The 25371-nt window shown below is 41.8% G+C and overlaps 1 protein-coding gene across 2 annotated transcripts in view; it reads left to right on the top strand.

Moving 5' to 3' along the window:
- The window catches only part of LOC309340026 (myelin protein zero-like protein 1), a 30680-nt gene extending 11193 nt beyond the window's left edge, over positions 1-19487 (top strand). Inside the window, exons 2-6 of one of the 2 annotated variants that reach the window (XM_081858550.1) lie at positions 5099-5259; positions 5803-6016; positions 7282-7414; positions 11084-11189; positions 16594-19487. In XM_081858550.1, coding sequence (XP_081714676.1) covers positions 5099-5259; positions 5803-6016; positions 7282-7414; positions 11084-11189; positions 16594-16695 — 716 coding nt within the window. In that variant the 3' untranslated portion in view covers positions 16696-19487. Of the gene's footprint in view, positions 1-5098; positions 5260-5802; positions 6017-7281; positions 7415-8883; positions 8958-11083; positions 11190-16593 lie in introns of both variants that reach the window. The other variant, XM_081858551.1, reaches the window with a different exon arrangement.
- The last annotated feature ends 5884 nt before the right edge of the window (positions 19488-25371 follow it).

The raw sequence follows: 25371 nt of genomic DNA, 5'->3' as shown, positions 1-25371 counted from the left end.
ATTTCAATGTGAACTGCTTTTCCTAGTTGTTACACAGAATTTATAACATTACTTGGCTCCTTTGGAGAATGATGCAGGTTAATCTAATAAAATAAAATTTCTATTGTGATTTTTTTCCTACAGAAACAAACTTCAAACTACTATCTTCTTTTGAGGGACAGGGATTAAACACACATATTGCCTCTGTCTTCATTTAGGAGCAGGTTTAAGACCTTCTCAATATGGTCACAATCACATTTAGAAACCAGGTTAACAGGACTGATTGATGCCCATAATTCACCAATGGAAGAACATACTGTAAGCCACCTTACTTTGCAAATTCTTGATAGTTCCAGGAACACATAAGGAAACACTGCAACTATTTTTCTTGACTATGTCGGCTGCAGTCTGACAGCTTAGCGGTTTCTGTTTTAGACAAAATGAGGAACGAAAGGAGGGTTTTAAAGTCTTTAATGAAGAAACGTGAATGCTATGAAAAGAAGACATTAGTTTGACTTCTTTCCACTTTAGTATGCTATGGTGAGGATAACTGGCCTGTGTAATAATGAAATATCAATTATTCAGTTGGGAGCTGTGTTGCCAACTGGTTGTCACCTTTTCCTAATCACCACAGTATTAAGTCTGTCTCAGGATTTGATGCATTTTCTTTACTAGCTTACACTGCTGAGAGCTGTCCGCTTGCAAATATGTGCTTTTGGAGAAGCTGTCTTGTGTTGCAATCTTCCTTGGCCGATGTCCAACTTGGACAGGCCTCTTCTGGAAGATTGTCTTGAGCATCCCTCCAGCTCATTCGTTGTGGCCAAATCAGCTCTCTTTAAGTGAATGTTTTTAAAGAGCCTTTTAATTCTTCAGATTAACTTGTTCCTTAGCTACTCAGAGTAAATTGCATTTCCAAATGCAATTTAGTCTGAGATCCTACAACTTCTCGGAGCCTTCAGAGCTCTAGTCTGCATAGTAGTGATGGATGATAAATTAAGCACAGCTGCATTTTCATCATCCTTGTGCTAGTTGGTGGACCACAATCCCAAGGTGTCCTGTTTTAGAAAGCTGCTGTGATGGCAAACCATTTGGGTAGGCCAATATGGTACAGTATCTCTTTTCACCCATAGCCTTTTAGTCTGGATCTCTTGGCAATTAAATAGCAGTTATGAATTCTCCTTGTATAATATTCTTGGGTAACAAAACTTGGAGAAGGACAAATGTGATACAGTGGAACTTCAGTTTTCAAACGTAATCTGTTCCGGAAGGCTGTTCGAGTCCCGAAATGTTCGAAAATCTAGGATCAATGGGCGGTCGGCAAAATCCATTGAAAAAATTGAGAAATGCGCCTCAAAAGCTGTTTGGTTTCCGAGGCGCGTTCGAAAACAGGAGCGATTACTTCTGGGTTTTTGGAATTCGGGTTCCGAATTGTTCGGCTTCCGAGATGCTGGAAAACCGAGGTTCCACTGTAACAGAATACAAGCAGTACTGGTTGTGCTAAACCAGTAAACTCAGTGGGGACATGTAGATGCATGAGTCTCTTTCTCAGCTTACTTGTGGCTATTTTGAGAAGGATATGCACAGAAAAAGACTGTTGGATTCCCAGGGCCTATTCAAAGGCATACCTAGGGTCCCTTGTGCTCTTGGCAAGGAGCTATATTGGCGTGTGTGTGTGTGTGTGCGTGCGCACGCACGCGCACACACACAGAGAAATAAAATCCGAGAAGCCGGTGAACTTGTCTGGACAGGAGGGCTAGGCAGGGTGCCTGCACTGCTCTTTGCCTAGGAGCTGCTCTGAGGACCACTTTCCATCCCCTCCAGCAGCAGCAGCAACGGCTTTTCCTGCTGGAGATACCAGAGGATTCCTTTTGTGGACAAAGCAGGTCCTGGAGTGCTGAGCCATGCATGTGCATGATTGGTGCTCCAGGTGTCGTGGAAGGACTCCAATGCCTGATAGGTTTTGCCAACACCAAGTTATGCTTCTGGGCCTATAGGGGTGGAAAGACATCAGCAGCTGTCTTTCCATTAATTCATGGATGCAGGGACTCTGTACTATACCCTCAGGATCCTTCTTCAAAACAGGTTGCTTTGTGACCTCTATCATGTCCCCTCATAGTGTTTCTTTTCTACCTTATGTTTTAACCTTTCCTTGTAGGGGAATTATTTCAGCCACGTGGTCAGTTTTGGTGCTTTTTTCTAAAACTTTCCGCACTCTTTTGAGTTGCGGTGAGCAAAACTGTAAGTGAAAGATTTAAGTGCAGGTGCTCCTTACGTTTCTAAATGGCATTGTTATTTGGGCAATTTTATTTTTAGACCATTTCTTAATGGTTGTTAACATGGAATTTTTCAGAGTTGCAAAATGGGCTGACGGTTTCATCAAGGTATCCACCATGAACCTAAGGTCCTTCCTAGCCAATTCAGACCCCATTAGTGTACATGTGACATTTTTTTTTGGGGGGGGGAGGATGAGTTGCCCCTATGTGCATCACTCTACATTTGCTTACAGCAAATCACATTTGGCATTTTAATGCCCATTCACCAAGCTTTGAGTGACCCTTTTAGACCTCAGAATCCCTTTTTGTTTTAACCACTTTGAACAGTTAGCAACTTTTGCCACTTCACTGTTTACCCCAAAGTTTAGGTCATTCACAAATAAGTGTAAAACAGCTGTCCCAGTACTGATCCTTGGAGAGATCCCACTTCATTGATTCCTGAATTGTGATCATTTATTCTGTAGTACATGTTGTGTCAGATTTTGAAGGACTCCTGAGTGAGTTTAGCAATCATAAGATAAACTGAAAAGTTCTCTTATGTTCTCATGTTCCCACCCTCCACATCTTCTTTGGGTGGGGGAAAATAGAGAAAGGCTTCAGATGTTGAATGTAAGGTGTGGGTTGGCTTGTGTGGGAAGAGGTAGTCCTTAAGGTATTGGAGTCCTGAGCTACACAGGCCTGAGCCATAATATCATGGCACGTTTCTATAAATGCAGGCTTCTATAAATCTTGATTACTTGCATCATAGAAACGTGAGTGGGTTTTCTTAAGCACATTTAAGCATTTAAGTCTGAGTGTCGTAGCACAGCAGCAGTGAGGTGGGAGGCATTGCTTGCACAATGGTGTAATGGTGAGAGTCCTGCCTAAGAGGTATTCTGCTCTATTTTACTGCATGCTGGATGTGAAGGCAGTGCAGTGAATGTGGAAGTGCCAAGGCATTTCCCCATTGCGAGAACGTTCTATTTCCTGTTTTGGTAGTGCTGTGTTCCATCAATCCCTGCTGGTTTGTTTGCTTGCTAGCTACACCTGGTGTGGGTTGAGCTTGGGAAAGCTCCCAATTATCATTCTTGTTCCCAACAAACAGCTGAATGGCTTTTCACAAGTTGTAAGTCTTGAGGTACTTTTTTTAAATTCACAGGGAGCCTTCCTAAGGATTCCCTTTCTCTTCTGTCCATTCAGTAAACACTTTTGCCTGTTTAATTTTTTATGTGTTTTTGCATTAAAACAGAATTGGACTGTCAGGAATCTGGAATCCTTAGCACAGCCTATGAAGGACAGCATTGATAATGCAGCATATGAAATAACCTTGTCTCTGGCCATGAAACAGCTGCTGTCAATGTGCTCCTGCCAGGATTAATACAAAACCATCCCACTTTTGTGAGCTGTAGAAACTCTTAAGGACATGTTAGACTTTTCAGTGAAGGCAGAAAGAAAGCATTTGAGAACAATGTTGGCAGCAAATTAAATATATGCTTCAGGACAGGTATGTAAAGCGGGGGCAGGCAGGCAGGCTGCACTGTGGCCTTCCAGATGTGTCTGGGTTACAGTTTCCATCCACCTCAGCCAGCATCATCAGTGGTCAGGTAGGGTGGGAGCTATAGTCTAGCCACTTTTGGAGAGTCACAGCTTAGCCACAAGGACTACTTCTTACTTTTGGAGAACAACTGGTTGTTGTGACTGTCTACAGCTTGCATATGAGTTTAGTTCATGTTTGCTTATTGTAATTACATGGTGCATCACGTATATTCTGGTAGTGAACCTGCCAAGATTTCGGTAAAGGTGGTATGGAGTTGACCAGGTTTGTGTGAACTGGCTTTAGGGCTTGGATGGTGTTTTGCCAAAGGCAAAATGCTTCCTTTTAAAGGATCCTTCAAGCAAAGACAGAGCACTAGTGGAGAAAGGCTGGATTTTATTGAGCAAAATAGGACTTTACAAAGGTACAAAACCTTACCCAAGTTCAAATAACAGTTCCTCCTTTGCCAAAGGATGTGAAGTGAAGGCACAAGACAGGAGTTGATCATCATGTGAGCTGCGCACAGGTGGTCTGAAGCGAGCTGCTGATCAGTCCTGTGGAGCCTCCTTTTATTGAGACAAATATGCAAGCCAGGCAAATACATTTTAGGCTGTGACCTTTACACATCTTCCGTCCCGAGATCAAGGGGTAGTACAAAGTTATTTTGGCACCTGTTTCCACAGCGTCATTTTCCCCTTGCACAGTGTATGAGGAAGGAGACAAAAGGTCTCAGAGACAAAGGTTACAGACAGGACACCGCCGACTACTGAGACCGCAAAAGGTCAGACAGAGGTGGAACGATGTACAGAAAGCTTGCCCTACACCCCAAGGTCACGCGTGCAGGCAGATTGTGGTTGCCTGCTGGTGGAGAGTGTGCTCCCTCTGGACCCCACGGTCCACTCCGCGATATCCCTACAGGATGGATATGCAAACAATACACAAGAACTTTCTACCCATTCTTCAGTCATTGGAGGACGTTTTAACTTTTACCAGTCTTTTACTAGAATGGTTACTTAGATGAGCTGTTATTAGTTGCCCTTGTCCAACACTCAACAATTGGGTAAATATTCAGTGATCAAGTTCATAGGGTATGCATTGCATTCAGGATGAAGTTTATACGGTGACCAATCTCACACAAAAGCAGAATTAACGCTGGATGTTTCCAGAACAAATGGACTAAGTGCGACTCAACGAATATTTGATGGGGCATTTATTCTGGGCTGTAAGACTTCTAATGTAGCTCTACATCTAGCTCTCTTGTGTAATGCTATCATTTCATTCTGCATTGCTTACAATGGGTCCTGCATCCTGATTTTTGTGGTGTTTTTGACAGCCCAGGTTTCAGCTGTGGAAGTATACACACCAGCAGAACTCTCTGTGGAGAATGGGACAGAAACAAAGCTTCCGTGCAGCTTTTCATCCTCAGAGGTGATAAGCAGTGCTGCTACTGTTACCTGGAGCTTTCAACCAGAGGGATCAACTACTACTGTGTCGGTAAGAGATGATGATTGAAGTAAGATGAGAATTGAACAAGAGCCTGCAACAAAGCAGATTAAACATTTCCCTGCTATTTCATACTTTTCTGCTCCTGCTCACTTTTATCACTGGTAAGAGTACATATTTAGGCTGCCTCAGAATACCAGTTGATCCTGTTATGTTTGGTATCATGGATAGTCGTCCTTCTGTGCTTGCTCCACAATACTTCAGTGGCAGAAGTATTATTAAGGTGAGGGGCTGTTTTGAACTAGTGACACATTTGTTAGCGACCTATGTATTCTGATTTTGTTTAGTGAGTTGATTTATTACCCACACTTCACCATAGGTTCCTGTTTGGTTAGCAGGATATATCAAGTTTAAAGGTGTATGAGGTGGTGGCAATAACAGGTGCAATAGTGATCCTGTAACAGCAGCTGGAAATTGGGGCAAGTGAGTCAGAGTAAGGTCTCACCCTGAGCAATTGTAGCTACTCCCAGACCTCCCTTTGTGGGGAAAACTAGGATTTTAACACTGTATCCTGTTTTGTGTTCCCGATTACAGTTCTTCTATTATTCCCATGGCAAATCATATCCTGGGAAGGATACACAATTTAAGGACAGAAGCAGCTGGGCAGGTGACCTTAACAAGAAAGATGCATCTATCAGTATATCCAACATGCAATTCCGGGACAATGGCACTTTCATCTGCGATGTCAAGAACCCTCCAGATATAGTTGTCACACCTAGTGAAATCAAAGTCAGAGTTGTGGAAAAAGGTACCGCCGTCTCTGGATACAATAGTGCTAGTAATGATGGTTGATAGAATGCTTTTGTGAAATATTTGATTAAATTACTCTACAAAAACCCATCACTTACAGGAGTATTATTTTGGCTGTTCTTGCATAACTTGCATTTTATTCAGAATGTTTCTGTGAAGAAATTGAACTGTTTTAAAAGAACTAAAAATCCTGTATGTAGTTAGGTTTTGGAATTATGGTGTTAATTTGCTTCTTAGAGCCAGCCTTAGCTGTCTAGTAAACAGTTTGGAAGGTGCTACAAATTTAGAAGAAAAAATTGGTTTATATTGTAGTCTATTGATAGGATTAAGTCAGCTACTGTATGCTTATTTTACGGTTTAAGTTGTTTGTGGATAGAGATGGAAGAGATAACGTTGCCCAAGCATATAACTAAAGAGTGATTTGAAATAGACTAGATTTGGGTGGATTTCAGAATGAAAAAGTTCAATAGACTGCTAAAATAACTTATTTTAAACAAATGGCATTTACAGCTAGAGAAAAAGGTGTTCTCATCAGTGGCTCATTTCCATAGTTAGCCATAAGTATATATGTATATGTATGTTTCTTAGATGTGCCAAGTTCACTTTTGTACTTCTGTGAATCCTGAGTCTTAGTATAGTTGTATCCCTCTGCTCCAATACTCTGAAGTGCAATCTTGCCAAGAGGCAACAGTTACTAGTTTATGATTATTGTGATTAATGTGTGAACTGACTCTTGATTGTGGTGTTGAGGCAGCTTCTCAAATGTGATGGGTGTGCATCTAAAACATGGCAAGTTCTTCATGAAAATGCTTGGAAGCAGGGGTCAATTATTTCCTGATTGGCTCTTCTGAGCATTTTAAAGCTCTGGCTCTTATGTAGATGCCTTTTACACTCAGCAGGAGGTCTCTGTGTTTTGTATGCTGGTATGCATAGCAGACTACAAATTTTTGTAGTGAAAATTGGCCTTCAGGGGAAGTCCACTTATTGTTCACCTCATCTTTCCCATGGGGATACTGATGGGCTAAATTAGAGATTAATTGTACTTGATATGCTGTAAAAATGCTATTGAAATCTAATGAACCTAACACCACAGATCATGCTCATGAATTTTACTTGAGGTTTGGGATATAAAAAAGACCAAGGAACATGCCATTACTGAGACAGATGCACCCTTAACTTATGCATATAAAAGCCAATGCCAATGATATATTGATAAATGTAAAAGCTAAGCAGACTGGACTGAAACTTTTCTTCTCTCCTCAGGTAACTTGCCTGTGTTTCCCATTACTCTAGTAGCAGGGGCATCCATTGGTGGAGTTCTGGGCTTAGTTTTGCTCATCGTTCTTGTTGTGTGTGTCGCATGCAGAAAGAAGAACTCTAAAAATCATTACTCTGGGTAAGATGCTCCCCTTGTTCATTTATTTAGATGTTGTTGTTTTTTTATTAAGGCCGGGGTAGCTGAACCTGCAACAGGAATCAATCATACATGTTTTGTTCATAGTACTAAATTGACTGTGGCCACTGGGACACATTCCTCTAGTCCCAAACGATTAATTGTTGACTTCATTGTGCATACACCTTTCAGGGTGTATAAGTCCTACTAGATATCCTTATACATGTTGGAAGGGAAGCGTGCATCATAAAGCTGTCCAGAGAGGCAGCCCTACACTCTCGTCTTCCAAAAATAAAGGGGCTCTTGCAGCTCAGGATGAAGTGCAAGATAAAGGCTGGACAACTCTCTACATCTTGGATTGTACAACTCTCTTTATGAGTTTGGAATGTGGCTCCTTTTACAACAGTCTGCTTGCCAGAGGTTTCCAAACCTAGCTTTGGGAAAACGGTTCCTCTACTATCTTCACTGGCTTCACCATCTGCATGACTTCCTTTTTTTTCCTTTTTCCTTTTTTTTGCACTTAAAGTACCTTTTTAATTTGCATTGAATAACTTCTGTTGGAAAGTATTTTCAGGGTAGAATCTAGAGCTTTAATCCAAAGCTTTTAGAATGCCACAAAATGTTTTGTTGGTGGGTTCCTTTGAGGTGGTGGTGGTGGTGGGACTTTTATCTTGTTTGCTTTACCACTTAACTCCAACAGAAATGCAGCCCCTTGTACACAAAAACCTGAGCACACGTGTTCTGTGGGGATTGTCATTCCACTGCCCAACTCTTTCCTGCTTTTTGTAGATCCAGTGAATGCTATGAACAAAGCCTTCAAAAGTCTAGTTTCTGATGGGTGTGTTTAATTGGCAACTGATCCCACTATACCTTATTTTCAGCTGGAGATTTTAGAGAGGGGTTGCAGTAGGAGTCAGTGGTAAGATTGAGCAAGTGCAGTGAAATGTGCTTTGTAAGCTCAGAGTTCAGTGTGGAAAGCACAGTTTCCTTTCTGCATGTGCTCTTTCAGTAACCACTCAAAGGCAGCTTACACTGATCTGCGCTAAAGGATCCCAAAGCCCAATATGGGTATTTAACTCCCTGTCCAGTGTGTTATTGCTGAAAGCTACTTAAAGGTGCTGGATTTGGAACAGTAATATGTTTGCATTGTCTTCTACAACTAAAATCAACCCCCAACAATGTAGAAATGGATAACGTTGCTTTCACTGACTACACCAGCTCTTTGTTCCTACTGATTACTAAGTGGCAGGGTGTGTTTGTGCTGTAATTGCTGAGCAGGGCCACATAATTTTGCAGGGGTCTAATTTCTAGATGAAACTAACACCAGCATTATAATGGATTGATTTGGGTGGTGGTGGAAACCCTTGCATGGCAGTGTCACAACTTCTGTTCTTATTCTGACATTTTGGTTTTTTCCTTCCTGCTTTGGTGTGCTGGGATCGGATCCTGCTCTTACCTTCCTCTGCTTACAGAGATCCTGATATAGACGCAAGATTGGGAATGTAACAGGGCTGGGTCTCCTCTTCCGGTCCCACTATATACCATGGTAACTAATCACATTGGTGGTTGCTCTTTGGTACTTCGTGTGTGTGCGTGTACACATTTCTGCCTCCTTTGCTGACTACCCGGCTAACATATCTCCATCACTTGTGCTGAAATTCTGTTTTGTAGACTGTTGGTGAAGGGGCAGCACATCTCATCTACTGCTTGAGTTTTGTTGTCTCATTTCCTTAATTGTGACGGCAATGCTCATTACCTTCAGAATCAGTATTCCATCTCTTGCCAGCAAGCTCATGTGCATGAATGAGTGTGGGGGATCTGGACTCTGTACACTGTGAGAGGAGAAAATCATTCAGTAAATAACTGAATTTTCCATGCATAGACCTTTAATTCAGTGTTATTTTTAGATCCAGGTTGCATGAATTCTTGGGTGTTGTTGTTTTTTTACCAGATATTTTATTAGTCCCTTGGCCACCGTGTATGCTGTGATTCAGTCCCAGTAAGAATGGAAGCCCATTTACTGGTACTGAAATGCCTTTCCCCCCCTCAGTACTATATTTCCCTATGTACTGCTGCATATCTCGTGTCTGCTTTTTTTAATGTTTAAATATTCCTGTTGGATAAGAGAAAGTAATGGTTTGCAGGGAACTGCATTCTGCTTAATGTCATTGTCACATTGTCATGATCCATGTCTGCCTGTATATGCTGTGTGTGTGTGTGTGTTGTGTAAAGAAAACAAAATGATTGAGAGAAACGTTGGTGAGTATTCCTCCTAGGCCAAGTTAGGTCCTATACACATTGCCCCAATGGCTTCTTTTTAAACAGGACAAGCCATTCTTAGAGGGTTGAGGAAGAAAGCTTAACTCGTTTCCTGCCCAGTGATTTCTTCCCTCTCCAAATTATTCCCTGCTTGTTGGTGGAACACAACACATGTTGTGCTCCCACATCTTCGGTATCAGCCGCTCATCTAGAATAGACCTTGTACCAACTTACATACAGTTACATAACAGTATTGTTTGGTCCTCAAGTGTCTGTGAGCACGAGTGTTAGGAATTACTGAGAGGCTTAGTCAATGTTCAGTTCAATTGATTTTGAAATGATTCCTAGTTTGTTTGTTTTTAAGCAGAAGTGAGAGCGCATCAGTTCAAGGACATAGCTGACATATCAGTACCCCAAGTCCTTTCTAAATAGATGTTCCCCAAGTTTCCGAAGCTTTGTACATAGTAGTATTAATATATTAACAGACAGTGTTCCAGTCGATGGATGCTTTCTTTGCTGCAGGCATTCCACTTACTAAAATGATTGGACTAAAAAATTTGGTGGTCGAGATCTATTTCTTGACTTCAGCTACTGTGAAGACATTGTTTAAGGCATTTATATACTGCCCTTAATAATATTTATTCCAGGGTGGTTTGTAATGCACATTAAAAGAGCCAACAGAAATAAAATATACAGTAAAACAAAACAAAACAAACAAACAAACAAACAGGAGAAATTTAAATCTAAAACAGCAGTGTAAAATTTCAGTTCTAGTGACCTAAAATACAGCATCCCTTCAACACTGAAAATACAAATTGTTAATATGCCCGAGAGAATGCAAATGTCTTAACTGGACAGCTAAAATATAATACAGTGGTCATCAGGCAAGCCTCCTTGGGGAGAGAGTGCCATAACCATTTGAGGACATGTCATTGCTGAGCGCCTGTTCTGTTGTGGCACTTGCAAGATAGGGTGCAGTCACTAGAAAAGCAACAATTTTCCACCTAGTTAGAAAGGAATCCATCTTCAACTGTACACTTATGTGTAAGTGAATTCTGATGTCTCGGGCAGAGACAACAAGGAACTACTTCCCTGGATCCTGAGGCAGGGTCGCTTGTGTGACCCTGTTAGCAAGAAACTGGTTCTTGTGGAAGCTGCTGGCCTCTATTGGGGTTGCTTTCTTCCATCCCAAGGCTGGGTTGGATGTACATCAGAGAGAAGAGGAGGTTTAGGAGTGATGGTACTGAGCCAGCACTAGGGAGAGGATGTATGTTGTGTTGTTCACCGAGTTCACCTTTTACTTTGGCATAAGTTGCCACGTCATCTTGCCATCACTTGCCTTTGTTTTTGTTTTGTTTTTTTTGTTTGCCTCTTGAACATTGTCCTGCAAACTCTGCTCTGCCACCTCGTCAGCTGCAGTACCTCTGAGAGCTTGGTGTCTCCAGTTAAGCAGGCTCCACGGAAGACCCCCTCCGACACAGAGGGTCTGGTAAACAGCGTGCCCATCCGATCACACCAGGTAAATGGCATCATGATGCTTTGGGAACTCTTAACTTGGAGACCTTCAGTGATGGGAAAGGTGGTATTCTTGCTGAGGGGAGGGAGACTTAGAGCAAAGTTAAAAGTGTTACAAAGATAGACATGATGCTCCGGGATGGTTTCAAATTGGATGGGGGACCACGGGTTGAGATTCCTGCACTGTAGGCAGTTGGACTAGAGGACTCTTGGTAGGGTCCCTTCCAACTCTACAATTCTATGATTCATTTTCGATGATGAAGGATGTTGTTTACTGCAGTCATTTTCTTGACAGCTTCAGTACTTTAAGGATAGTGAAAAGATTCAATAGGGCTAGTCTTTGTAAGTAAACAGTTGTTGCAGTGAAAGCAATTATTGTGCCACTAGATCTTAGCTCTGAGGGAGCCATCTGACTCACATGAATTGATCTGTGTTAGGTTGAGTGAATTGTCCTTCTTTGTGATACAGGTTTTCACTAGGAAGCTCCTTTATTTGTAATTCTATGATCTTGGCAGTGCTGAGTATTTATTGTTCCTGGACTTTTCCAATTACCATTTATCAGAGCTAATAATATTTTAGCCCCTTTGCTTCATTGTTCTGTATATCTCCTTATCCCCACAAAGTGTCAGGTAAACATATACAGCAGACCATTGCTCCCCACTTGGAAATACTCATTCTAGATAGAGTATTGCTCAACAGGAAATGAATAGTGTTTCTTTTCCTTTCTGTTTTTTTTAAACATATAGACTGCTTTATGAGAAAGCTCTGTACATAATAAATGTATCAATAAAACAGATGAAATCAACCAAACTATTAAAAAAAACCTATAGCAGATTCCATGGAAACATAGGTGAAAAACAGACAGATGAGGAAGGAAATAGCCAGATTTCCTTTCTTTTGTATTCAGTTATTTGATGTGAAGTGTTGGGTGGAAAAACGGAAACTAGATAATGGAAACGACTAGCTCTCCAAATTGTATCAACTTGAACATCTTAGTCTGTCAAAATATGTTGAAAGCTATGGGTATCAGAATAGAGCTGTGGTGAGGCTGAGATGCTTCAGCAGGAAAGGATTTTGTTAAAAAATATATATTGAAAAGATAGGTTTTTATAAAATATTTATAAAACTATTTGAAAATGAAATGGCTGGATGACAATATAGACCTTTCCTTCTGCTAGTTTGAGACATTACTATACAAATTAACATTTCTGTTTAATAAAGCAGGGTAAGAAACCTGCAACCCACCAGATGTTGCTGGACTCCAACTCCCATCATTCTTGACTATTAGCTGTGTATGCTGGGAGTGATGGCAGTTGGAGTCCAACATCTAGAAGGCTGCAGGTTTTCCACCCCTGTAATAAATAAAAAGAAGTTCTTAAGAAGTTCTTAAGGCATAGTTCATTCCTGGCGATCCTCTTCACTTGGTTGAAGCTGGTGGTATTAGGTGCTCTTTGAAAGGGGCAACAATATTGATAGAAGCCACAGGTTTTTCCTTGTTGCTTCCAGGCCAAGCAAGTCTTGGCTGTTGGGTGAAGTTAGTTCTGATTCAGAGACTGTCTTTGCCAGCTATCTACAATAGGGGAAGCATAGGATTTTGAACGCTGTAGGCCTGCTTCTTACAAACTTTGAAACAAAACAAAAACATTATTGTGTAGACTCTTACAAAGTCAATAGCCCCATGAAGACATGCATTTCAGTAGTCTTATCTGGGGAGGTTGTGTGCACATGAAACTTGCACATAGTCATTCATCTTACAAGCTATTTCTAGTGTTTCTGTAATATGGATATGACAGGAGCCACAATAAACAAAATCTGGCAAGTGGAAACACTTATTTTTATTCTAGCCTAAACAGGAATATATAGAGGTTCACATGCCTTATTTATTAATGTGTGTGGGACTAGTAGATAATGTCTGGGGAACATGGAGATAGATGGAAGTGCTTTTGTTTTTAAGTATACCAGATTGAGTTGACTTTTATATGCAGACATCTGCTTCTTTTCTTACTGAAAGCACAGTGGTGGTATTGTGGAATATTTTTAATATATTGGAGCAAAATTAGAAGGCTGCTGTAAGAGGAGTGTCCTGTTTCCAGGAAGTACTCTTGGTTTGCAGCTTCTTTATAGGAATGGGATATTTACATTGTTGAGAAGATGAGAGGTTCTTTCTTTCTTTCTTTCTTTCTTTCTTTCTTTCTTTCTTTCTTATTTATTTATTTAAGTAAGTAAGTAGTGGAGGAAAGGAGGGAGAAATTAACATTTCATTACAATGGTTTACTCCAGTCTATCTGTCTAGTCTACCAGTTTGCTATTTCCATCCTACATATTTTAAATCCTGAAGTTAATGTAATGGTTGTGAAAGCAGGAAGCTTGTTGCCTGAGGTTGTGTTTCAAACAGCATGCATCAGAGTTGTCTTGTTTGGCTCACTGCATCTTGAGGCTGGCTGATTGCTCATTGGGTTTGCTTTCACTCTTGTCCGTACCAGTGAATTCATTTGAGATGTCATCTATTTCTCACAACTGTGCATGTCTGTCTGGTACCAAATGTCCTAGTGGTTCTCATTCCTCTCTGTTGTTTGGCTGTACAGTGTTTGCTCATTTTGAATGTGATAATTGTCAATGTTTGCTTATTTTTAGATCTAATGCATAACTGGCTGGTTATCTAAGTTATCCCATATGTATAACTGATAAATTAGAAAGAAGACTGTATCCCTCTTGTGTCCTATTCCAAAGAGTGCTTTTGTACCTGACTTTATTAACCTGTGCTTCTCCTCTGATAGGCAGATGCAATTTCAGATGTAAAACTTTCTACTTCTAACTTCTAAGCCACACATCTGGTTCCTTTCTTCTGATACTTGGATAGCCTACACACCATTCAGTGCTTTTGTTGTATGGGACGCATATGCCTGGTAAAATCTGCATATTGCCCAGTGTCTGATGCATAGGAGTAGACAGACATTGGAAAGCTATTGGAACAACTTAGAAAAAGAAAAGGTGTCATTCCCAGCGAGCAACTCTTCAGAGGAATACTTCCAGATGATGTTTTCCATCAACTAGCTACTATATGTACTTAATTGAATTATTATTATAGTTAGGCTCACATATTTGTTCTGAATTCCTGCATATGGACAGTGATCTCTTGATATTTTTCAGGCAAATATGTCATTATCTGAATCCTCTCTTCCCCCATTATCTGAATCCTCTGTAGTTTTGTAGGAACTAGCAGACGGTCTCTAAACAAGGAACTTGGTATTATTCAAAGGAAAAGCTTTTTAAAAATGCCAGTACTTTGATATAGAAGAAAAGACGATTGTCCTTTGTCTTGGCTGAGTTCCAAGAACTTGGGGCATTAGCCTTTGGAGTAGCATCTGTTGACGTGAGAGAGTTATATGAAAGAACAACAAAATCATTTGTAAAGCAAACAGGAATAAAAATGTGCAGAGCATGACTCATTCATGTGGCTTCCACAAGAAGCTGCCTTAGATCCAGTAATGGTGTTGAAAACCTTTGGTGAACTGTGTGGCTTATGGAAGAAGCTTGCTATACATACTACAGTTTTGTATGTTCCAAAAAAACATTTATACTTTTGGCCATAACTTCACTGTCTGCAGCTGAAGAATATGTGTCTTTCCAGCTAGCCATCCCCAACTACTTTCTTCCTCTGAACTGGCTCCTAAAGTGCTTTCTTACTGCACTATTGATCCTCTAGTCTTCCTTATAATTAAACTGTATTGACATTTTTAAAATGCACATTTCCAAAGAGAGTTGTTGTGGCTGATTGTGGGAAAGAATGGTAGCCCAATTAAACATTGGTGAATGTAATCTTAGATTTGAATGTTGCCAAGATCATGCCTCCTTTAAAGCTTTATTCCTTGTGGGCTACACAGCCTTATTGAACATAAAAAATTACGGATTATTCTTCCAACTCCCTGTTGGTTTCTCGTTTGTATGTTTTTAAATACACCACGAGCATTGCTGCCATCTAGAGGTGTAAGAGTTGCTGGACAGTCTTTGCTTTTGGTTTTTGCTGACGAACTTCTTGTAGTGTCTTTGTGGACACTGCAGACAGATGCAGAAAAATGCTGAATCACAAAAAGTCAATAGTATTTCTGAAACACAATTTTTGGATGATCATGATGATAACCCAAGATGGGTGTGTAGACACAGATTCTTCACTCATCCTTATGCAAGTTGGCAGCCAGGAAGTCTTCCATTAAGTTTCCCGTTTTGTCTGAACCAGAAATCTCTGGTTAACAGATTCAAAACAAGCCACAATTTGAAGTTGGCTAGTATCCTTCTTGTTCTGAAGCTGTTTCTTTTTTCATCTAAAACAAGATATTACTATTAACTGTAGTTAATGAAAGTCTTCCTGGTTTGTTTGCCAGCTTCTGCTAAAAGAAGAGGAAAGGAGCTTTGAGTGTGTATGTCCCCAAAGCTGATCCATTGTCAGTGTGAAGACAATCTGGATGAAGTGCAGTTTGAGGAGCACAATTTTCAGCCTTGTATTTGCTCAAGGTGGTAGATGAAATTTAAAATTCCAACCTGTTGTCTTAATTTAGTACAGTGGTGCCCCGCAAGACGAACGCCTCGCAAGACGGAAAACCCGCTAGACGAAAGGGTTTTCCGTTTTGGAGGCGCTTCGCAAAACGAATTTCCCTATGGGCTTGCTTTGCAAGACGAAAATGTCTTGCGAGTTCCTGCGGGTTTTTTCCCCTCCCCCCCCCTTTCCTAAGCTGTTAAGCCGCTTATCAGCTGATCTGCTGATAAGCCGCTTAACAGCTGATCGCTAAAAGCCGCTAAACCGCTAATAGCGCTAATCCGCTAAGCTGTCAATGGGCTTGCTTCGCAAGACGAAAAAACCGCTATACGAAGAGCCTCTCGGAACGGATTAATTTCGTCTTGTGAGGCACCACTGTATATTGCAGCAGCTCCCAAGAAAAATACTGCTAGCGTGACACTTCCCTGTCTGATTCAGCACAAATGGAGCCTATTGAATGAGCTGATTTTAGCCGGACTGTGAATTCTTGATGTACTCTTTCAAAATATCAATCCATTCTCTGCTCCGTTGTTCGGTGAATTGTTCTGAAGGCTACAAGCAATTCCATCTACCCGAAGAATGAAGTGTCAGATTTCTATAAGAAAATATTTGCAGATTCTTTCGCAGGACTTTATCGCAGTAGATTAATTTCTTTAAAAAGTCAACTTGACTTGCATAGTTTATAGGTAGACCCAAACAGATAAAAGAGGGGGGAAATGTGTGTCTTGTGTACATTTAATAGTGTTTTGTTTGCTTAATGCTCATTAACTTCCTAATCTAAAGATTAATTTTGTCTTTACACTGCCTGCCAGCAATGTACTGAAGGAATCATGCTCTTTCATCAGTTTGCTTACTCTGTATTTCTTTTTTTTAGGGCCCAGTAATTTATGCGCAGTTAGATCACTCCGGAGGGCGTTACAGTGACAAGATCAACAAGTCGGAATCTGTCGTCTATGCTGACATTCGGAAGAACTGAGGAAATCCCAACCAACCCAAAGCTAAACAAAAATTCAAACTGGAATCGCTTGAAGAAGATTGACCCAGAGAACTCACATGTGGCCTTTGATGCCTAGGCTAGGACCAATGCATGTGCATACAGAGAGAAAGAGATTATATATGTATTGTGTGTAAATAGTCTATTTAAATCGTACAGAACTGAGACCAATGTTGCATGTTGAAATATGATATGAATTCTGCTTATAAATTGCTAATTTTTTTTTTTGTATCTAGGATAAGAGGAAGAAAGCAAATATTCATATTACATCTTTAAGTGATTTCTCTGTTCTATGGAAAAACTGGAAAATTCCTGGATAGTCTAATGGATTTGATACTTTGTTTTTTACAAGATTGATTTCTTTTGATGAAATAGACTTGAGGATAAGTGTTTCTGCATGAGGATTCTCTTTTCCTATTCTGGTGCTTTCCACACAGTTTCATATAAATTCACTCCTGTCTTTCATTCCCAATACCTCTTTCTACAGTAGGGTCGGAAAGCCCTCCCCTTCCTTCAGTTTCCAGCCTGGTCCTCGTATTGGCTGAAGCCAAAGTTCTATCTTCAGGGCATTAACTAACCTTTGTCTCTTTTTGGTGCAGCGCACTCCCCAACCCAATAGCTTTTAGACATTTTCATTTGGTCATTTCAATCATGAAGCATTAACAAGAAGTCCCTCTAATTTTTATTTCCCGCTGGTGATTTTTCTGCAATAAAAGTGGTTTTCAGTTTTGTCTTTGAAGAAAATAGGGTAGTGAAGTGGTGCTGAATGAACTTAGTCTGATCCTAATATGGCTTTCTAGAATACCCTTACATTGGGCTGCTTTTAGTAAGGCTTATTGGGATGTAGCTGTTGCAGAAAGAAAGTTAGAATTTACAAGTTACCTCTTACCGTTTTATCTAATTCCATGGAGGGGAGTGCTTCATGGAAGCCATATATGATAGAATAGGCCAGTAGTACACTTCCTGTTTCAAGAGGTGAGGGCCAAGATTCTATTGTTACTCATTCTCAGACTGCAGATTTACCTTCAAACAGAAAGGACTGTGGATTTCTCTACTGTGGGGTTAGCTCTGCTCTGTTGCTGCTCTATTATTCTTGTAGGGGCACACAACCTCCAAATCATCTGCTTTTCTCTTCTCCCTTCTCGCCTCAAACCATTGTTTCAGACAGGCTGTCCAGTTCTCTTCCTCCTCCTTTTCATTGTTTCAGACAGACTGTCCGGTTCCCTTCCTCCTCCTCCTCCTCTTCCCAAGGCCCTTGCATGTTTATCTGTGCAGTGGAGTTTTCTTAAAAGTATAAGAAAGTGTGAATGGTAGCAGATGAAACTTTATGCTTGACCCAAAGGCTGGCCAGTCAGAGCCAAACAAGCAGGCTTTCCCTAAAGCTTGGGCCAAGAGGAGGGGACATTGTACTTTTGCCCAAATGTGGTGAGTGCATTTCCACAGCAGGATCACTGCTAAAATGAGGTATGCCTGTATGAGCATTAATCCCTTGTTACTTATTGGATTCTTTTTTCCAAAATAGAAAAATTAGAAGGCTTCAATTACCTACTCTTCTGTGCTAAGGCCATCTTTACTCCTGTCTCCTGTGATCTCAGTAGACGTAGGATGCAGTCCTAAATCCACTTACTAGGAAAGTAAGTTCCCTTGAACTTGGTGGCACTTGAGTCTAAGAAAACTTGAACAGGGCTGAAGTGCTGGTGTTCACTGAAGCTTTATTGGAGTTTTTCTCCTTTCTAAACAGTGAAATTATGCCATTGTACACATGCACCCATTCATCATACATGCCTTGGGTACTGCTTGTCTTACTTTCTTTTACTGTAAATGAAATTGGCCATGCCATTATTAGTCTCACCTCCACCTACTGGTTTGTGCATGCAGTACATCATTTACTGGGGCTGGCAGGTTTCCTGCAGGCATCTCATTGGCCACTGTGAGATCAGGATGCTGGGCTACATGGGCTGCTGGCCTGACCCAGTAGGCTCGTCGTCTTATGCACAACTGCACATACTCATCCTAGAATTGCACCCCGCCCCCTACAAAACAAAAAACGTTGCAGGAGTGTAGATGAATGAGCAACTTGTGAAGATTTGTCTCGAACAGTGAGGGACAAAAGTTAATGAAAGGTGACACTTAATGCTAATCTGAATACACCCACGTGCCATTTTAGAGGTTGATTAGTTTTATGAGGCTGCTCTTTTAATGCTCATTTAGTGTCACTGTTGAAAGGAGCCTGTTGAATTCCTTTTGACTTCTCAATCTTTATTCAGTTGGGGAGTGAGGGTGGGACTGAAAAAAACTTCAGGTGCTTTTTAAATTTTCTCCAGTACTGCACTGGTCTCCTTGCCCTCTTCAGAACAGGGGTTGACAGAAGGTAGATTGACAGATTGCAGTCCCATGGTGGTCTGCAAACTCCTGGTTGACCACCTAGCACCTGGTAGGTTACTGGGATGTTTTGTGTGCACAAAGAATGTTGGACTAGGTGGACTGTGGTCTGATGGAGAACATCTTATGCTGTTAAACAGGAGGACCATATAATGCAGATAAGCTATGCCTTAACGGTTAAGACACCCTGAATATGCATTCTTGCTTTATTAATGTAAAACACATCAGTGGATCATAAGGATTCTAGCTAAAAACAAATGTAGACCACACAAGGTAGAATTTGGGCCGCTCTGCTTTGCAGCTACCTCTTGTGGTGTATACAGCCCGGTGGGAGTGTGCGTAGTTTGTTGCTAGGAGGAGCAATAAAAGCAGAAGAGTGGATTTCTTGCCTACTGCAACACAATAATAATAGTAATAATAATTTATTGTTTATACCCCACCCATCTGGCTGAGTTTCCCCAGCCACTCTGGGTGGCTCCCAATCAAATGTTAAAAACAGTACAGCATTAAATATTAAAAACTTCCCTAAACAGGGCTGCCTTCAGATGTCTTTTAAAGATAGGATAGCTGCTTATTTCCTTCACATCTGAAGGGTGGGCGCCACTACCGAGAAGGCCAAGTGTTTGTCATGGCTCATAACCACTTTGTAACTGTTTCTGCTTGGTGTGTATAACAGAGACTTGGTTGGATGAAGCAGATGGGCCTGTTCTTGCCGTTGCTTGGCCACCAGATTTCTCTTATGCACGGCAACCCAGGTCATATGGGTGGGGAGGGGGCATTGCACTGATTTTTAGGAAGTCATTAGCTTGCACCAGGCGTCCTTTTGGGAAGACCCAATTTTCTGAGTGCATGTTCTGGAAAGTTGGACAATAGGGGCAGTACAGGATTCCTTTTGGTGTACTGACCTCCCCGCTGCACCAAGGATTCCCTGCCCGAGCTGCTTCAGGTCGTGGTGAATTTTCTCCTAGAGACACCTAGTTTGGTTGTCCTAGGGGATTTTAACATCCATGCCGACACGACCTTACAAGGAGCCGCTCGGGACTTCGTGGAAAGCATGGCCTCCATGGGGCTGTCCCTGAATAAGTTTGGCCCAACCCATAGCCGCGGACGTGCCTTGGACCTGGTGTTCTCCTCTATGGATGTGGGTGATCTGACACTAAGTAAAAGTGAAACAAAAGAAGTGCTATGGTCAGATCACTTTGTGGTGCAACTGGACTTCTCTGCGACCCTTCCCCTTTGCAGGGAGGTGGGACTGATTTGGATGGTCCGTCCCCGCCACTTAATGGATCTAAATGGTTTCCAGAGAGTGGTGGGGGCTGTTTATCCCATGTTGATGGCCTTTCAGCTGATTCCCTGGTGGCCTGCTGCAATGCGGTTAACCAGGGCTATTGACTTTCTGACTCCGAAGCACCGTCTTTGATTGCATGGAACCTGGACATCCCCGTGGTTTTCTCCAGGGCTGAGGGTGATGAAATAATCGCTGAGATGGCTGGAGTGCCGGTGGCAAAAAACTCATTCTGAATCAGACCAGATACAAGTTAGAGCTCAGCGTCGAGCCTGTCAAGTGGCGATAGTGACGGCGAAGAGGACCTTCTTCACCACCTCTATTGCATCTGCAGAAAACAGCAGCAGGAGACTCTCTTAGGTGGTTCACAATTTAACAGAACGACCTTCGCCATTGGGGCCCAGTAAGGGCCCCAAGATCTCCTGTAATGATTTTGCAAAGTTTTTTGCAGATAAAGTCGCTCAAGATTCGGAAAGAGGTAGACAACCGTGGGAGCAGGGCCAGGGCAGGAGAGAGCTAGAGTCCTGTCTGGTCAAGTTGCATGGGATCAATTCCAATCTGTTACCTCCAAGGATGTGGACAGGCTGCTTGGATGAGTGAAACCAACCAATTGTCTCCTTGATCCTTGCCCATCCTGGCTCATAAAAGCAAGCCGGGAAGGGCTGGACGAAGGACTCGGTGGGATCGTGAATGCTTCTCTTTGTGAGAGAGCCTTCCCAGACCAGATGAAAGAGGTAGTTATTAAACCGCTTCTTAAAAAAAAGCTCTTTAGACCCGGCCAATACGGCCAACTATTGCCCAGCTTCAAATCTTCCATTCTTGGGCAAGGTGACTGAGTGGGTGGCTGCTGAACAACTCCAAGCATGCCTGGAAGATGCAGACCATTTGGATCCCTTCCAGTTGGGATTCAGGCTTCATCATGGGACTGAAACTGCCTTGGTTGTGCTGGTTGATGATCTCCAGGGTGCTAGGGACAAGGGTGAAAGCTGTTTCCTAGTTCTGCTGGATTTCTCAGCGGCCTTTGATACCATCAACCATAACCTGCTTCTGGACCGTCTAGAGGAGTTGGGAGCTGGGGGCACTGTCATACAGTGGTTCGGCTCCTTCCTCCTGGACCATGTTCAGAAAGTGATGTTAAGGGATGAGTGTTCATACCCCTGGGCTCTCACTTGTGGGGTGCCTCAGGGCTCCATCCTCTCCCCCATGCTTTTTAACATCTATATGAAGGGCTGGGATAAATTATCAGGGGGTTTGGACTAAAAGTTGATCAGTATGCGGATGATACCCAGCTCTACCTCTCTTTTAAATCAGAACCAGTGAAGGCGGTGAAGGTCCTGTGGGAGTGTCTTGAGGTGGTTAGAGGATGGATGGCGGCTAACAAATTGAGGGTGAATCCTGACAAGACAGAAGTACTGTTTTGGGGGGACGGGGCAGGCAGGTGTGGAGGACTCCCTGGTGCTGAATGGGGTAACTGTGCCCCTGAAGGACAAGGTGTGCAGCCTGGGAGTCATTTTGGACTCACAGCTGTCCATGGAGTCACAGGTCAAATCTGTATCCACGGCAGCTGTCTACCAGCTCCATCTGGTATGCAGGCTGAGACCCTACCTGTCCACAGACTGTCTCGCCAGAGTGGTGCATGCTCTAGTTATCTCTCGCTTAGACTACTACAGTGCACTCTATGTGGGGCTACCTTTGAAGGTGACACGGAAACTACAGCTAATCCATTATGCGGCAGCTAGACTGGTGACTGGGAGTGGTTGCCAAGAGCATATAACACCAGTCCTGAAAGACCTTCAGTGTCTCCCAGTACATTTCTGAGCACAATTCAAAGTGTTGGTGCTGACCTTTAAAGCCCTAAATGGCCTCGGCCCAGTATTTTTGAAGGAGCATCTCCACCCCCATCATTCAGCCCGGACACTGAGGTCCAGCGCTGAGGACCTTCTGGCAGTTCCCTCCCTGTGAGAAGTGAGGTTACAGGGAACCATGCAGAGGGCCTTCTTGGCAGTGGCGCCTGCCCTGTGGAATGCCCTCCCATCAGATGTCAAAGAAATAAACAACTACCTGACTTTTAGAAGACATCTGAAGGCAGCCCTGTTTAGGGAAGTTGTTAATGTTTGATGTTTTATCGTGTTTTTAATATTCTGTTGGAAGACGCCTAGAGTGACTGGGGAGGTCCGGCCAGATGTGTAGGGTATAAGTAATAAATGAGGAATGCCAGAAAAAAAAATAACTTAATGGAAAGACTTGCTTCAATTATAACGAGAAACTAAACACTACTCTGCATACTTTGATCTGATGCAAACTACAGCGACTTGTGAATGCTTGCAGCCAAATGAGCTGTGTAGGAGAAAACAATTTATTATTCAATGTTTTCAGAATATTATAGAACTTAACGTAATCTTTTAATTCTAGCACCTTATTACTAGAAAAGCAAGTCACTATTTTTTCTTTCTCTTTCATCTTTGCCTGATACTCTTGACACTCTGCTTCATCAGCAATTGGAGCTGGCAGCATGATGATCCTTTTTTGCGTGATATGCACCTGTTTTTCAGCATTTTGAAAGGAGCCTGAATATGGTTTATAGTGCAGGAGAGAATTTGGGTTTGTTGTCCTCTCATTTGTTGCTCCTCTTCTGAGTTTAGTAGCAGACAACTTGGCAAGCACAAGAACCCTAAAGGGGCTACATTTCCCCCGGCAGAGGTTATGTGGCTTGAACAGTAAAATTGGAACAAGTGTGACTTTTCCTAGTAGCTGTTCAAGCTGAAAACCTCTATTCATGAGATACTGTGGCATCTTGAGGATTTACATCCTTTAACATGACTGAAGTATGATCCATGTTATAATCTTATTTGTAAATAGTATATTTTCTAACTTAAAAGTGTGGTCTAACCCTGTTAAAAACCAGTTTGCCATCAATATTAGTGGAGGTGCAGTGCCCTTTTTTTAGAGAGAGAGACAAGGCAAGTAGAGGCTAGTGTTGCTACTAGGTTTTGACTCCTTAACAACTGTACTCCTCATGTTTCATCTCAGTAGAATATTGTTCAATAGAAGTTCTTCATAGCAGATAACCATGTTTGAATAGGTAGAGTGCTTTTATCCCAGTAGGGTTTGGGGAAGATCGTTCAGACTGTAGGAGTTCTATCTTATTTGTTCATGAAGCTTTGTCTCTTGCTAGAGTGCTTTGTGGGTCTGCAGTATCAACATTTCAGTGTGAATAGGGAAACTATAAAAAGTTTTGTCTTAATTATTTGAAGTAGTTGAGGTGATCATCTGTCTTGTAACTTGCTCTGTATTCACAAAACTCCAAAGGCTTTCCTTTTTGTGTACAGTCAGTTGTTCTGGTGAAGTGAGCAGGTGTTCAGTCATCAACAGATGAGCCTTGAAGTCTGTCTGTCAAGTCTCATTCAGAGTTTTACCTTATTCTTGTATCGACCAAGCCTTTTAAAACCACATTTTTCTATTTGTGTGTGGTGGGTAGAAGTTTCATCCCCCCTTACTAAAACTGTTTCCTAGTTAAAATCTAGGAGACGCCTCAGTGAAAGGGCAATTTTCCTATGGTGCTCAATTTAGATGCCCTTTTCTGTGAAAGGCAATCAAGATCTAACAAAGGACTCCCAGTTGTGAAACTTAGCTCCCCAACCCTTGGACCTTCTTATCAAGATCTCCTTTGGCTCTATACAACTCCACAGAATGCAGCTACTGAGCCCTTTTCTACCTTGTTTCTGCACTTTTAAAAAACTGGAATTGCATTTTGTATTAAGTTGTTGTACAGTCTCCTTTCCTTCCTTCCCTATGTTCTCAAATACAGCTGCTGCACAGGCAGTTGGCTACCTTCTGGAAAGCACCACTATGAGGGCACCACACTATGATGCTGCTAGATTGGCGGGGTGGGGCAAAAGGGGTAAACACCTATAAAATAGGTGTATAATTTTGGGCAAGGGATTGTTCTACAAGGTCTCTGTAAAGTTAAAGCAGGAACTAGTGGTAACATACTTGTTTTGACTTGCTTCTAAGTTGGACACACATCACATTGGATATTTACATGTTTTCTATTGTACTCTTGTGAATATTTTAATACACTTTTTCCATTAGTGGTCTGTTGTGTGTTTCATAATTTGTCAAGCATGAGATATTGAATTGCCTTTGCCTTTCACATACTTCTGCTACAAAGCCAAGATTCAGCTTTGACTGCAAGTGCTCAATCTAGCACAGTGCATAGTGCTCAGTATAGGAGAATATGCTTCAGGAGTAGCCCCTGACTACACTCATGATCTTCCATTAACCTAGCCATTACTAGTGATGGGCAAACTGACCCCATCCAAATTCACAATTTGCTTGCTAACTTACAAAACGAACATTATAAATTTGGTCAAAACATCTGTTACAAGGTTTCCAAGTGTTTTCACATTTAAACTTACAGTAATATAGCATGGTCTGTGTATTATTATTTTTTAAAGTACCTTTTAAAAATTGGAGTTAAAGGCTAGTTTTGTGTACACCCCCTGGACACAAAGCTACATAGTCATGTACCACCATTTTTAGGATGCTTTTCAGCCCCATATATTAAAGCACGTGGTAGGAGCCACATTTTCTAGCCTCACAGGAAAGCTTTTACATTCAAGGAAGTTTTTACAAATCAGCTTCGTTCAACCATGGGTCCCACAACTCTCATAATCCCTGACCGCTGGTCCTGCTAGTCTGGGATGGATTTGGACTCAAAGGTTGAGAAAGATGTTGCTGGACTGCAACTCTTATCCTTGACTATGTTGGCTGGGGTTGTTGGCAACTGGGATCCAACATCTGGAGGCCACTGCATTCGTTACCCTAATTTAGCTGGTCAGTTATCAATACCTTTTAACTTTTGAAGGACTAGAGTACAAGTTGTCTTCTTCAACCTTTTTAGGACTGCAACCCACAGTGAGGCCAAACTGCTTTGGGATTCACAACTTTTTATCCTACACTTAGGTAGGTGTGGTGCTGCTGTGACATAC

The sequence above is a fragment of the Podarcis erhardii genome (assembly GCF_964252035.2).
Source record: "Podarcis erhardii genome assembly, chromosome: 4".
In the NCBI taxonomy this organism is placed as follows: Eukaryota; Metazoa; Chordata; class Lepidosauria; order Squamata; family Lacertidae; genus Podarcis; species Podarcis erhardii.
Note: the sequence above shows the minus strand (reverse complement) of the source record. Positions and strands in the feature narration are given on the sequence as shown.